A 13955-nucleotide genomic window follows, 5' to 3' on the forward strand; every position below is an offset into this window, starting at 1 on the left:
GAATGGGTGTTCGTATTTTGTGACTTTTACCTGATTTCGAGACGTGGTCCCGGGTCGACTTTTTAGAACGGATTTCGGAATTTTTTATTAAAATCTTGATTTCATTAATTAGATTAGCCTATTATAGTTGTATTTATGATATGTAGTTGTTTTGGCTAAATTTGGACCATTCGAAGTCGGATATTCGTGGAAGGCATTCTTACTGATTGATTGAGCTTGGTTCGAGGTATGTAGCTTGCCTAACCTTGTGTGGGGGAACTCCCCGTAGAATTTGTATTGTTTTTGATACATGAGCGCCGTGTATGTGAGGTGACAAGTAAAAAACCTGATTTTCTACTAAGTAATAACCTGATTTTCTTCTTATTTGAGTTCCATCAGCATGTATAGTGTCCGGCTAGACTAGAATAGCATGCCTACTTGCCTTAACTGTTTACTTGAACTACGTGTAACATGTTTAGTGAATTTACCTGTCTTTCCTTAACTAGTATTTAGGTTGAATTGTAGAATTTCGTGCCGTAACTATTGAATTCTATTGTTTGTCTGCATATTTACATTGGGACTACGGAATGGTATTCCGGTAGATCCCCCTGTTCTATATATTTACTTTGTAACTACGAAACGGTATTTCGGTAGATCCCCCTGTTCTGCATATTTACTTTGGGACTACAGAACGGTATTCCGGTAGATCCCCTTGTTCTGCATATTTTCTTTGGGACTACAGAACGGTATTCCGATAGAACCCCCTTGTTCTGCATATTTACTTTGGGACTACGGAACGGTATTCCAGTAGATCCCCTTGTTCTGCATATCTACTTTGGGACTACAGAATGGTATTCCGGTAGATCCCCCTATTTTGCACATTTACGTTTGGGACTACGAGACGGTATCTCGGGAGATCCCCTGTTGTTATCTCTGTGTATGGAGCTGTTACTTTCTATGGTTTCATTCTTGTTAAATTTCAGTCTTTATTTTACTGCAATATTTCATTCTGCCTTGCTTTATTATATATATATTCCAGTAGACCCCTGACCTGATCTCGTCACTACTCAACCGAGGTTAGGATTGGCACTTACTGGGTACCGTTGTGGTTTACTCATACCCTTTCCTGCACATATTTTTCGTGTGCAGATCCAGGTTCGTCTTACAAGCCTTATCACTAGTTGCAGTCACTGCTGCTTAATGGAGACTTCGAGGTACATCTGCACGCGCCCGCAGATCCTCGGAGTCCCCATCTATCCCCCTATGTTCATTTTTCTTTATTTCTATAGAAATAATGTATAAAACAGTTAAGACTTCTTAGTAGCTTGTGACTTACAGTGTTCCGGGTTTTGGGAGTTATTTCATACATATTATTTAGAGGTGATAACTGTACATGCTGAGTGGCAAACAGTTACGTATTAGATATTTGTTACTGTTAGTAGTTAATGTTTATGCTTTTGTTTCATATCCACAAAGTGTTAGGCTTACCTAGTCGTAGAGACTAGGTGCCATCACGACTGTTCATGGAGGGAGAAATTGGATCGTGACAAGTTGGTATCAGAGCTCTAGGTTCATAGGAGTCGTGAGTCACAAGCTGGTTTATTAGAGTCTCGTGGATCGGTACGAAGACGTCTGTACTTATCTTCGGGAGGATATGGAACTATTAGGAACAATCATACTTCTTTTGATTCCTTGTCGTGCGAGTTATTGGCATCAAATTCTAAACTTTTGTATTCTATTCTCTCACGGATGGTGAGGACACGTACAGGCGGATCTGATGACCAGGCACTCGCGCCCCCTACTAGAGCCGTGAGAGGCCGGGGCCGGGGTAGAGGCCGAGGACGTCCATGTGGTGTAGCCAAAGCACCCGCATGATAGAGGAGCCGCCAGTATCTCCAGCTGAGGGGAAGGTACCGGAGGCGCCTGTTGTTACCTCCAGACTTCAGGAGACCTTAGCATAGTTCCTGAGCATGTTTGGTACATTAGTTCAGGCGGGGTTGATTCCGGTTGCACCAGCTACTTCACAGACTAGGGAAGGGACCCAGACTCCCGCCGCCCACACTCCAGAGTAGCGAGTTCATGTTGGTCAGGTTCCAGGTGTCATGGCGACATAGCATGTGGTCCCATTTCAGCAGGTGGTAGGGATCGCTCGCCGGGTAGAGGACAAGTGGGTCCAGGAGAGAGAGTACAAGGAGGCGAGGAGACCTCGTATACTGGGGAGATCCACTGGTCCTTATTTTAGAGGCGTGGTACGACATGGTAGAGGTTTTGTGGGTCATCCAGTTCAGTTTGCATTTCAGGCTTCGCACAATGTTTCAAGTGTTCATGGGTTTCAGGGTACCCGTACCGCACAGTTCCCACAGCCACGTCAGCAGCGTGGTTGTTTTGAGTGTGACGACACTCGCCATGTGGTGAGGATTTGCCCCAAACTTAGGAGGGGTGCACCTCCATAGACTTCTCAGGCACCGCGTGCCCCACCGGGTCCTCAGGCCATGATTCCAGCACCAGCTGCTACCCCACCTGCTCAGCCAGCTCAAGGTGGAGGTCGAGGAGGTCGAGGTCACCCTAGAGATGGAGGCCAGACGAGATATTATGCCCTTCCTGCCCGTACTGAGGCCGTCGCTTATGATTCTGTCATTACATGTATTGTTCTGGTCTGTCATAGAGATGCATCGGTTCTATTCGATCCAGGCTCCATTTATTCTTATGTGTCATCTTATTTTGCCCCGCATTTGGGTGTATCTCAGGATTCTTTGAGTTCCCCTGTTTATGTGTCTACTCCTGTGGGATATTCTCTTGTTGTGGACCGCGTATATCAGTCGTGTTTGATTGTTATTAGTGGTTTTGAGACCATAGCCAATTTGTTATTGCTCAGCATGGTAGATTTTGATATTATCTTGGGCATGGACTGGTTGTCACCTCCATTATGTTATTCTTGATTGTCACGCCAAAATTGTGACGCTGACTATGCCAGGTTTACCGCGATTAGAGTGGAGATATCCTGAAGACTGCTTTCAAGACCAAATATCCGGAAGAGGTATTTCATTTCTTAAAGCTCAGCGAATGGTTGAGAAGGGGTGTGAATCTCCAAAAATCTGACTTTCGCCATTTCAAGCCTAAATAAGCTACGGACCTCCAAAACACAATCCGAACACGCCTCTAAGCCCAAAATCACCTAACGGAGCTAACAAAACTAACAGAACTCCATTACGGAGTCGTCTTCACATAGTTCCAACTACGGTCCAAATCCTAAGGCTTAATTATCCATTTAGAGACTAAGTATCCCAAAACACTCCAAAAACCAAAACAAAACCTCCTGGCAAGTCACAATAGCAGAAAGAGATATGGGAGAAGCAGTAAATGGGGGATCGGGGATACTACTCTCAAAATAACCGGTCGGGTCGTTACACCCTCCCCCTCTTAAGACAATCGTTCATCCTCGAACGAGTATAAAGACATACCTGAAGTGGTGAAAAGATGAGGATAACGGTTGTGCATATCCTGCTCGGTCTCCCAAGTCGCCTCCTCGACCGGTTGTCCCCTCCACTGAACCTTCACGGAAGCAATGTTCTTTGACCTTATCTTTTTGAACTGCCTGTCCTAAATAGCCACTGGCTCCTCAGCATAAGATAGATCCTTGTCCAATTGGACTGAGCTGAAATCTAACACATGAGACGGATCGCCGTGATACTTTCGGAGCATCGAAACATGAAATACCGGATGAACTCCTGCTAGGGTGGGAGGTAAGGAAAGCTCATAAGAAACCTCCCCAACACGCCGCAACACCTCAAAAAGACCAATAGACCATGGGCCCAGCTTGCCCTTCTTTTCGAACCTCATAACGCCCTTCATGGGCGAAACCCGGAGCAAGACCCGCTCTCCAACCATGAGTGCAACATCGCGAACCTTTCGATCCGCATAGCTGGACTGGGCTGTGTGAAGTCTATCCTGAATCACCTTAGCCTTCTCCAAGGCATTCTGAACCAAGTCTGTACCCAATAACCTGGCCTCGCCCGGCTCGAACCAAGCCAGTGGGGACCAACACCGCCTACCATACAGATCCTCATACGGTGCCATCTGAATGCTCGAGTGATAACTGGTTTTGTAGGAAAACTCCGCAAGTGTTAAGAACTGATCCCAAGCACCCCCAAAATCTATCACATAAGCACAGAGCATATTCTCCAGTATCTGAATAGTGCGCTCGGACTGTCCGTCCGTCTGAGGGTAAAATGTTATGCTCAGCTCCACTTTAGTACCCAACTCCTGTTGTATGGCTCTCCAGAACTGTGATGTAAACTGCGTACCCCGGTCATAGATAATAGATACTGGTACTCCATGAAGTCTGACAATATCACAGATGTAGATTTGAGCTAGCTACTCGGAAGAATAGGTAGTCATCACAGGAATGAAATGAGCCGGCTTGGTCAGCCTATCCACAATCACCTAAACTTCATCAAACCTCCACTGAGTCGGTGGGAGTCCATAATGATCCACTACCATTTCCACTCTGGAAACTCCAACTTCTGAAGCAACCCACCTGGCCGCTGATGCTCATACTTCATCTGCTGGAAATTTAGGCACTGAGCCACATACTCCACTATGTCCTTCTTCATTCTCCTCCACCAGTAATGCTGCCTCAAGTTTTGATACATCTTTGCGGCACCCAGATGAATAGAGTACCGCGAACTGTGAGCCTCCTGGAGAATCAATTCATGCAAACCATCTACATTGGGCACACATAGCCTGCCTTGTATCCTCAATGCACCATCATATCCAATAGTGACCTCTTTAGCATCACCGTGCTGGACCGTGTCCTTAAGGACAAACAGATGGGGGTCATCATACTGACGCTCCCTGATACGATCATAAAGAGAAGACCGAGAGACCACACAAGCCAATACTCGACTTGGCTCAGAAATATCCAATCTCACAAACTGGCTGGCTTAGGCCTGAACATCCAACGCCATGGGCCTCTCTGCTGCTGGTAGATATGGGCACACATAGCTTGCAAAGTAGTCTTCGGGATGCACAATGCCCCAGCATCTTTTATGCACTTGATGCACAGTGTGTTCTGGACTTATCTTGACTCATTCGTCATTGTATTTATTGACAACATTCTGGTATACTTCCGGAGTCGGGAGGATCATGAGCAGCACATGAGGACTACGCTTCAAACCTTGAGAGAGAAGAAGTTATATGCAAAATTTTCAAAGTGTGAGTTTTGGCTAGACTCAGTGGCACTCTTGGGGTCATATAGTATCGAGTGATGGGATCCAAATGGATCTGAAGGAGATTGAAGCAATGTAGAGTTGGCCCAGTCCGTCCTCAGTTACAGAGATCCGGAGTTTTCTTAGTTTGGCGGGATATTATCGTCGCTTTGTAGAGGGATTCTCATCTATTGCAGCATTTATGACCAGGCTGACCCAAAAGGGTGCTCCATTTAGGTGGATAGAGGAATGTGAGGAGAGCTTTCAGAAGCTCAAGTCAGCTTTGACTACAGCCCCAATATTGGTATTGCCTATAGGTTCAGGGTCTTATAATGTATATTATGATACATCGCAGATTGGTCTCGGTGCGGTGTTGATGCAAAATGGTAGGGTGATTGCCTACGCATCCAGACAACTGAAGGTGCATGAAAATAACTATATTTTCCAAGACCTTGAGTTAACAGCTATTGTTCATGCCTTGAAGATTTGGAGGCATTATTTGTACGATGTCCCTTGTGAGATCTACACAGATCACCGAAGTTTACAGCATCTGTTCAAGCAGAAGGATCTTAATTTGCGTCAGAGGAGGTGGTTAGAGCTGCTTAAGGATTATGAAATCACCATTTTGTACCACCCTGGGAAGGCCAATGTGGTGGCCGATGCTTTGAGTCGCGGGGCAGAGAGTTTGGGGAGCTTAGCATATCTACCAGCAGCAGAGAGGCCCATGGCGTTGGATGTTCAGGCCTTAGCCAGCCAGTTTGTGAGATTGGATATTTCTGAGCCAAGTCGAGTATTGGCTTGTGTGGTCTCTCGGTCTTCTCTTTATGATCGTATCAGGGAGCGTCAGTACGATGACCCCCATATGTTTGTCCTTAAAGACACGGTCCAGCACGGTGATGCTAAGGAGGTCACTGTTGGAGATAATGGTGCATTGAGGATGTAGGGCAGGTTTTATGTGCCCAATGTAGATGGTTTGCGTGAATTGATTCTCCAGGAGGCTCACAGTTCGCGGTACTCTATTCATCTGGGTGCCGCAAAGATGTATCAAGACTTGAGGAAGCATTACTGGTGGAGGAGAATAAAGAAGGACATAGTGGAGCATGTGGCTCGGTGCCTAAATTGCCAACATGTGAAGTATGAGCATCAGCAGCCAGGTGGGTTGCTTCAAAAGTTGGAGATTCCAGAGTGAAAATGGGAGCGGATCATTATGGATGTCGTTGTTGGACTCCCACCGACTCAGCGGAGGTTTGATGCAGTTTAGGTGATTGTGGATAGGCTGACCAAGTCGGCTCATTTCATTCTTGTGATGACTACCTATTCTTCCTAGTAGCTAGCTCGAATCTACATCTGTGAGATTGTCAGGCTTTATGGCTTACCAGTATCTATTATCTCTGACCAGGATACACAGTTTACATCACGATTCTGGAGAGCCATACAACAGGAGTTGGGTACTAGAGTGGAGCTGAGCATAACATTTCACCCTCAGACGGACGGACAGTCCGAGCGCACTATTCAGATACTGGAGGATATGCTCTGCGCCTGTGTGATAGATTTTGGGGGTGCTTGGGATCAGTTCTTAATACTTGCGGAGTTTGCCTACAACAACAGTTATCACTCGAGCATTCAGATGGCACCGTATGAGGATCTGTATGGTAGGCGGTGTCGGTTCCCAGTGGGTTGGTTCGAACCGGGCAAGGCTAGGTTATTGGGTACAGACTTGGTTCAGGATGCCTTGGAAAAGGCTAAGGTGATTCAGGATAGACTTCGCACAGCCCAGTCTAGCTATACGGACCGGAAGGTTTGCGATGTTGCACTCATGGTTAGAGAGGGGGTCTTGCTCCGGGTTTCGCCTATGAAGGGCATTATGAGGTTTTGAAAGAAGGGCAAGCTGAGCCCAAGGTCCATTGGTCCTTTTAAGGTGTTGCGGTGTGTTGGGGAGGTTTCTTATGAGCTTGCCTTACCTCCCACCCTAGTAGAAGTTCATCCGGTATTTCATGTTTCGATGCTCCGGAAGTATCACGGCGATCTGTCTCATGTGTTAGATTTTAGCTCAGTCCAATTGGACAAGGATATATCTTATGTCGAGGAGCCAGTGGCTATTTAGGACAGGCAGTTCAGAAAGATAAGGTCAAATAACATTGCTTCCGTGAAGGTTCAGTGGAGGGGACAGCCGGTCGAGGTATATTTGGTTGAGGTTCTAGGGGCCTCGGGTGAGTTTCGAATGTCCAACGGATCGATTTTCGGGCTTAGGAGGTTGCTGATGTTTTCTGGTATCTGAGTTATAGTTTCCTTATATGCGATCGCGTGGGGTGATCCGCGATCGCATAGGCTTAGCTGGGCAGAGGATGGAATTGTTCTTCGCGTTCACGGACAGGGGCATGCGAACACGTAGAGAAGTGAGGTGGTGCTTCGCGAACGCAGAGCCAAGGTCGCGTTCGCGTAGTATTAAATAGACCAAAGCTGGGCCACGCGCTTTGCTCATCGCGAACCCGTTGGGGTGTTCGCGATTGCGTATGTATGAGATCCAGAGCATCGCGTTCGCGTGGTGTTTTACACGATCAAGTAGAGTTAATTTCTGGGGCAGTAAAGTTGTTCTTCGCGATCGCGATTAAGGAATCACTAGACAGTATTAAACATTTCAAAAACGAGAGTTTGGCCATTTTTATCAAAATTTGAGTTTGGGAGCTCGGATTTGGACGAGAGTTTGGGGAATGTTCAGAGACATCGATTGGGTAATGATTCTACATTCTATTTTGGTTAGATTTTATTAATCTATCATTAATTTCATCTTTAATTTTGGATTTTGGGGTTGAATTTTGGGAGAAATTGGAAGAAGTTCTTCCACTAAGATTTCGAGTTTTGAAAGGTGATTCGTGGTCGGATTTGAGTAACTTTTATATGGCTGGACTCGTGAGCGAATGGGTGTTCATATATTGTAACATTTACCCGATTTCGAGACGTGAGCCCGGGTCGAATTTTTAGGGCGAATTTTGGATTTTTTAATTAAAATCTTGATTTAATTAATTAGATTAACCTATTATAGTTGTATTTATGATATGTAGTTGTTTTGGCTAGATTTGGACCTTTCGGAGTCGGATATTCGTGGAAGGCATTATTACTTATTGATTGAGTTTGGTTCGAGGTAAGTGGCTTGCCTAACCTTGTGTGGGGGAACTCCCCGTAGAATTTGTATTGTTTTTTATACATGAGTGTCGTGTACGTGAGGTGACTAGTACGTACACGAGCAATTTGTGTAAAACCCCAATTTTTTTACTAAGTAATAACCCGATTTCCTTCTTATTTGAGTTCCATCAGCATGTGTAGTATCCGTCTAAACCAGAATAGCATGCCTACTTGCTTTAACTGTTTACTTGAACTACGTGCATCATGTTTAGTAAATTTACCTGTCTTTCCTTAACTGGTACTTAGGTTGAACTGTAGAATTTCATGTCGTAACTATTGAATTCTATTGTTTGTCTGCATATTTATTTTGGGACTACGAAACGGTATTTCGGTAGATCCCCATGTTCTGCATATTTACTTTAGGACTACGGAAAGGTATTCCGGTAGATCCCCCTGTTCTGTACATTTATGTTTGGGACTACGAGACGGTGTCTCGGGAGATCCCCTGTTGTTATCTCTGTGTACAGAGCTGTTACTTTCTGTGGTTTCATTTTTGTCAAATTTCAGTCTTTATTTTACTACAATATTTTATTTTTGTGTGTGTGTGTGTGTATATATATATATATATATATATATATATATATATATATATATTCCAGTAGAGCCCTGACCTGATCTCGTCACTACTCGACCGAGGTTAGGCTTGGCACTTACTGGGTACCGTTGTGGTGTACTCACGCCATTTCCTGCACATGTTTATCGTGTGCAGATCCAGGTTCGTCTTACCTGCCTCATCACTAGTTGCAGTCGCTGCTACTTATTGGAGATTTCAAGGTACATCTGCCCGCGCCCGTAGATCCTCGGAGTCCCCCTCTATCCCACTATGTTCAATTTTCTTTCTTTCTGTATAAATGATGTATAGAACAGTTAAGATTTCTTAGTAGCTTGTGACTTACGGTGTTTCGGGTTTTGGGAGTTGTTTCGTACTTTTTTTTTAGAGGTGATAATTGTACATGCCGAGTGGCATTCAGTTGCGTATTAAATATTTGTTACTGTTAGTAGTTAATCTTTATGCTTTTGTTTCATTTCCTCAAAGTGTTAGGCTTACCTAGTCGTAGAGACTAGGTGTCGTCACGACGGTTCACAGAGGAAGAAATTGGGTCGTGATAGTTTGCTCACAATATCAGACTTAAGGTCTTAAGTCCGATATTGTGAGCAAACTGTCACTTATTAAAGGATAAGAATCATGATAGTCAGACAACCAATATTAAACTACTCAATTCATGATAAATGAATTTATATGACGAATCATGGTCACTAAGAATTCATATACTTGGGGCATAATTACGTTTGGTGATGAGGTTCAATTGAATCCGATTCGCCGATGCAAAAAGTGTGAAAACAAGAATTTTTGTATATAAAGAAACTATTAGTAAATCCGCTTGACATAGGTTCATATATAATAGGCGTGACACTTTTACATTTTTTTTAATCTCCTAACACAAATTCCTAATTCTACTACCGCATATATTTCAATTTGCTTGAGATTAAGGCATAATAGTAATTGTTGTAATAATAGTTACTAAGCTAAATAGTTACCTTATGAAAGTCGAACCTTACAATCAAGGGATGAATGAGATTTACTCACCTCTAATTGTAAGTCCCGGATTCGAGCCGTAGTAATAGAGAAATTTAAATTAGTCGGACTAATGAATACTAATACTAAATGATTGTACCAAAGAAAACATGGTCGACCCTTACTACATCAGTAACAAAATGCAAGATCAATTCCCACCAAACATCAGTTACTAACATCATAAACTTAATAGATTCTTAACATGTCAAGAAATAATTTCCATGGAATTATTCCTTCTAGTTTTGGTGGGATGAAATCTTCACATTAGATTTGTCCAAGAACCAACTTTCAGTGGGAATACCAAATCAACTAGCCATGAGTTGCTCATCTATAATATTTTCTCAAGCTATAAACTACTCATAAGTTAACTCTGTCTAGGTGAGCTTGCTCACATTGCTGGTCCCAAGCCCGAATAAAGGAGGGTTGCGGTAGTTTGGCAATTTTATCGGCTATAGCTCTCGTAAATGTCAATGGATTAGATTAAAAGTTTAAGGAGGGACGTGAATATACTTTAACTTTATTGTGAAATTATATACTTCGGTCGAGGATTATGAAATATAGTTTGAAAGAGTTAGGAAATCACTTTTTTTTTGTTCAAAAACTTAGTTTCAAATTTGAGAACAGGTTAATTGGAGCCTCATCTTTCAATGTTGTATTTAAATTTGAAAAAGAATATGCAAAAAATAAATTGAATGAATTTATTTCCTCTGTTCAGGCCGAAGATGTTTACAAAATTAATAAAACTAATCTTAGTTTACGCGCGTTGCGCGTGTATCCCACATATTATATTTGTTTTTTAAAAAAAGCTTATTTAATTTCTTTAGATCTACAATCATGTTTTAAAGAACATATAAGTTTGGATGCAGAAAGAGTTTTATTGTTTCCTTCACATATCAAAGTTCGAAGAACAGTGTTTTTCTTCTTTTAGAAAATGCAAGTTCTCTTTTCTATTTTTGTTATTAAATAATATTACGTGAGTTTTAAAATGTTGACACTAAAGATAATAGTATTTTAAAAGAAATTTAAACAATATATTTACGAACCAAGAGTCTAAAAACCTACATATCCTTGAATATGGAAAAAATGCTAGCCGATATATCGACTTTAGTAATAATTAGTTCTTGCTTATTCTTTGTGAAAATTGTATTGGATAAATATGTTATGATACGTGGCCGTCCGAGAAAGGGATACGTGGAGCCCAAGACAGGGAGATGACTGAAGACTGAAGACAACTGTTTCGTTTGTCATCGGGAAGAATAATGCTCATAAACATGTAATAAATGCTCTTCTCCCGATAACATTCAATAGAGAATATTCAAAGCATTAAGAGCAGTTATCTGTTACAAGGAATTTGGTATTTATATTCACCGTTACATCTTCATAAATGTCCCTCATAATTGACATTAAAGAAGGGCACGACCCTAGGACTTTCTTCATAGCTATAAATAGTGAGCTCAGTTGTCATTGTAAATGAAGGAATTTTCTCGTAAACTTATACTATATTTTAAACAAAGCTCAATCAAATCTTATCTTCTGATTTCTCGATTCTTTTGTTGTTGTGCCCGAAAACCTTATTCCTGGAATTGTTGCTTCTATTGTTTCGTCTATATCTTAAGGCTAAGTATTGCGTAACTCTTCAATTATTTATTTATTTCAGGATCAAATTAATTCACTTATCTAGAAATCACGTATAAATTCAATTGTACCGTTTTACGAATAAACCGTTTGGCGCCCACCGTGGGTCCTAGATAGTCATGTAATTAAATTGATCCTTGCCTTTTTTACTAACATATTTTGATCATTTTTGTCTTAGAAAATATCATAAGAAATGGCAGATAACACTGTTAACGACATGCACAACCCCGAGATTCGAGGGGATCAATAGCATTCCGAAGACTCAATCAGCGATACCCATAACGAAGGGAGTGACGCTACACCAGTGCATGACAGGCAGTATTCTCGACATGTTCGAGGGACCACTCCCGATGACATTGATGAAGAGCATGTCGTCGGCGCGGTAAGGGTCTTGCAAGACCAACAAGCGATTATTCTAGGCCACCTCACGCGACAAGATAAAGTTATGATAGAGTTGAAGTTGAAGCAAGCGCTGTCGGGAGCTTCAAATAATGCAAACAGACGAGATCTGATCCCTCCCGGGATTCCCACGAATCAAACAATGCGGAGGATCGACAACAACACTCCAAGGGGGAACGGATCTGGTCTCAACAATGAGAACGATTCTTTCAAGAATGACTTTTACGGTTCATGAGGGAAATAAACGTCTGCATGGACCAGATCCCGGGAACTCCACCAGTGCTGAAAGGCGCGAACTCAAAGAAGTATACTCAATTACCGTACAAGCCAAGTGTGGCACCAGAGTTAATCCCGAAGCGGTTCAAAATGCATGAAATGCCAAAGTATGATAGAACTTCAGACCCCCAGGAGCATATTACCACCTACACAACAACGATAAAAGGGAATGAGTTAGCTCCTCATGAAATTGAATCTGTGCTGCTAAAGAAATTTAGAGAAACCTTTACTAAGGGGGTCTTGACGTGGTATTCGTTGTTACTCGAGCATTCCATAAATTCCTTCGAAATCCTTGCGGATTCTTTCATCAAGGCTCATGCAGGGGCAAGAAAAGAATAGGCCCGAAAAGCCGACATATTCAGGATATCGCAAGGAGAGTCTGAGCTGCTACAAGAGTTCATTACCGATTCCAGAAAGAGAGAATGTTGCTCCCAGCTGTCCCGGATGAATGGGCGGCTGAGGCGTTCATCAAAGCATTGAATCCGAGGAGTTCAGACGCTTCCCAAAAATTGAAAGAGAGGCTACTTGAGTTTCAAGCAATGACCTGGGCCGACGTCCACAACGGATGAATCAAAAATAAGGATCGAAGATGAATCATAAATCAAAGGATGATTATGACGCGGACAAGCGGACTTCAAGGGGCCGGGTTTTGCCTTACGAACGAACCGAAGGCCATAGAAGAGGTTTCCGGATAGCGGACAGGTTCGCGATCGACAGGAGGACCGATCGTGGTTAGAATAATCGATTCATGTAGGATAAAGAAGTGGCAGGATCACGGGATCCTTCCTACCCTAAATTATCAAAATACAACTTCAATGTCAGTATAGTGGAATTGATATTAGCCATGAGAAATATCAAAGAAGCACGGTTCCCAACATCGATGAGATCTGATTCTAACCAGAGGGATCCCAACTTGTGGTGTGAATACCACAGGATGAATGGCCACCGGACAGGGGACTGTCGACATCTCCGGGAGGAAGTGGCAACATTACTAAAGAATGGTCACCTCAAAGAATTCTTGAGTGACCGAGCTAAGAACAATTATGGTCGTAACCGAGACAACATGGAACCCTTGAAAGCGGGAGAAGATCCCCCACGTCAAACAATCAACATGATCTTCGGAGGGAACGAGATTAACGGGGTCACCTTTTCAGCAGCAAAGAAGACGAAAGTATCAATAACGCATAGCAAAAGGCTTCAGGAAGACGATATCACTTTTATGGATGAGGACGCAGACGGATTGCTACTACCATACAACGACACATTGGTAATTTCTTTAAATGTGCTAGATTTTAAGATTAAACGTGTTTTAGTGGATCCAGGGAGTTCGACTAATATCATAAAATAGAGAGTATTGGAGCAAGCTAAACTCACCGGAAGCATTATTTTGGCCATAAAGCTCCTTGCCGGATTCAACCTCGCAAGTGTGACAACTCGGGGAGAAATTTTATTACTCACAAATGCTGAAAGAGTAATGAAAACAACTCTTTTCGAAGTGGTATATGGTGATATGGGATACAACATCATTCTGGGAAGGCCATGGTTGCACGAGAGGAAAGTTGTACCATCAATTGTTGAAGTTTCCAACACCCGAGGGAATTAAGCAGATAAGGGGTGACCAACCGGTGGCAAGGGAGATGAATGCAATTTCGGTCTCCAGTAGCAAAGGAAAGGAACACGTAACATAGCAATTATAGGGC

At 42.9% G+C, this 13955-nt stretch overlaps 1 protein-coding gene across 1 annotated transcript; it reads left to right on the forward strand.

Annotated features, from left to right (window-relative positions):
- The first annotated feature begins 13099 nt into the window (after window positions 1–13099).
- On the forward strand, window positions 13100–13603 carry LOC138901090 (uncharacterized). Its single transcript, XM_070188822.1, has one exon. It carries the CDS (start codon window positions 13100–13102, stop codon window positions 13601–13603), a length of 504 nt encoding a protein of 167 aa, XP_070044923.1.
- Window positions 13604–13955: the final 352 nt, after the last annotated feature.

The sequence above is a fragment of the Nicotiana tomentosiformis genome, chromosome 11 (assembly GCF_000390325.3).
Source record: "Nicotiana tomentosiformis chromosome 11, ASM39032v3, whole genome shotgun sequence".
Classification (NCBI taxonomy): domain Eukaryota; kingdom Viridiplantae; phylum Streptophyta; class Magnoliopsida; order Solanales; family Solanaceae; genus Nicotiana; species Nicotiana tomentosiformis.

What these genes read in the sequence shown, in the direction of transcription:
- LOC138901090 (XM_070188822.1), top strand. Translation starts at nt 13,100, where the DNA reads ATGAGAAATATCAAAGAAGCACGGTTCCCAACATCGATGAGATCTGAT.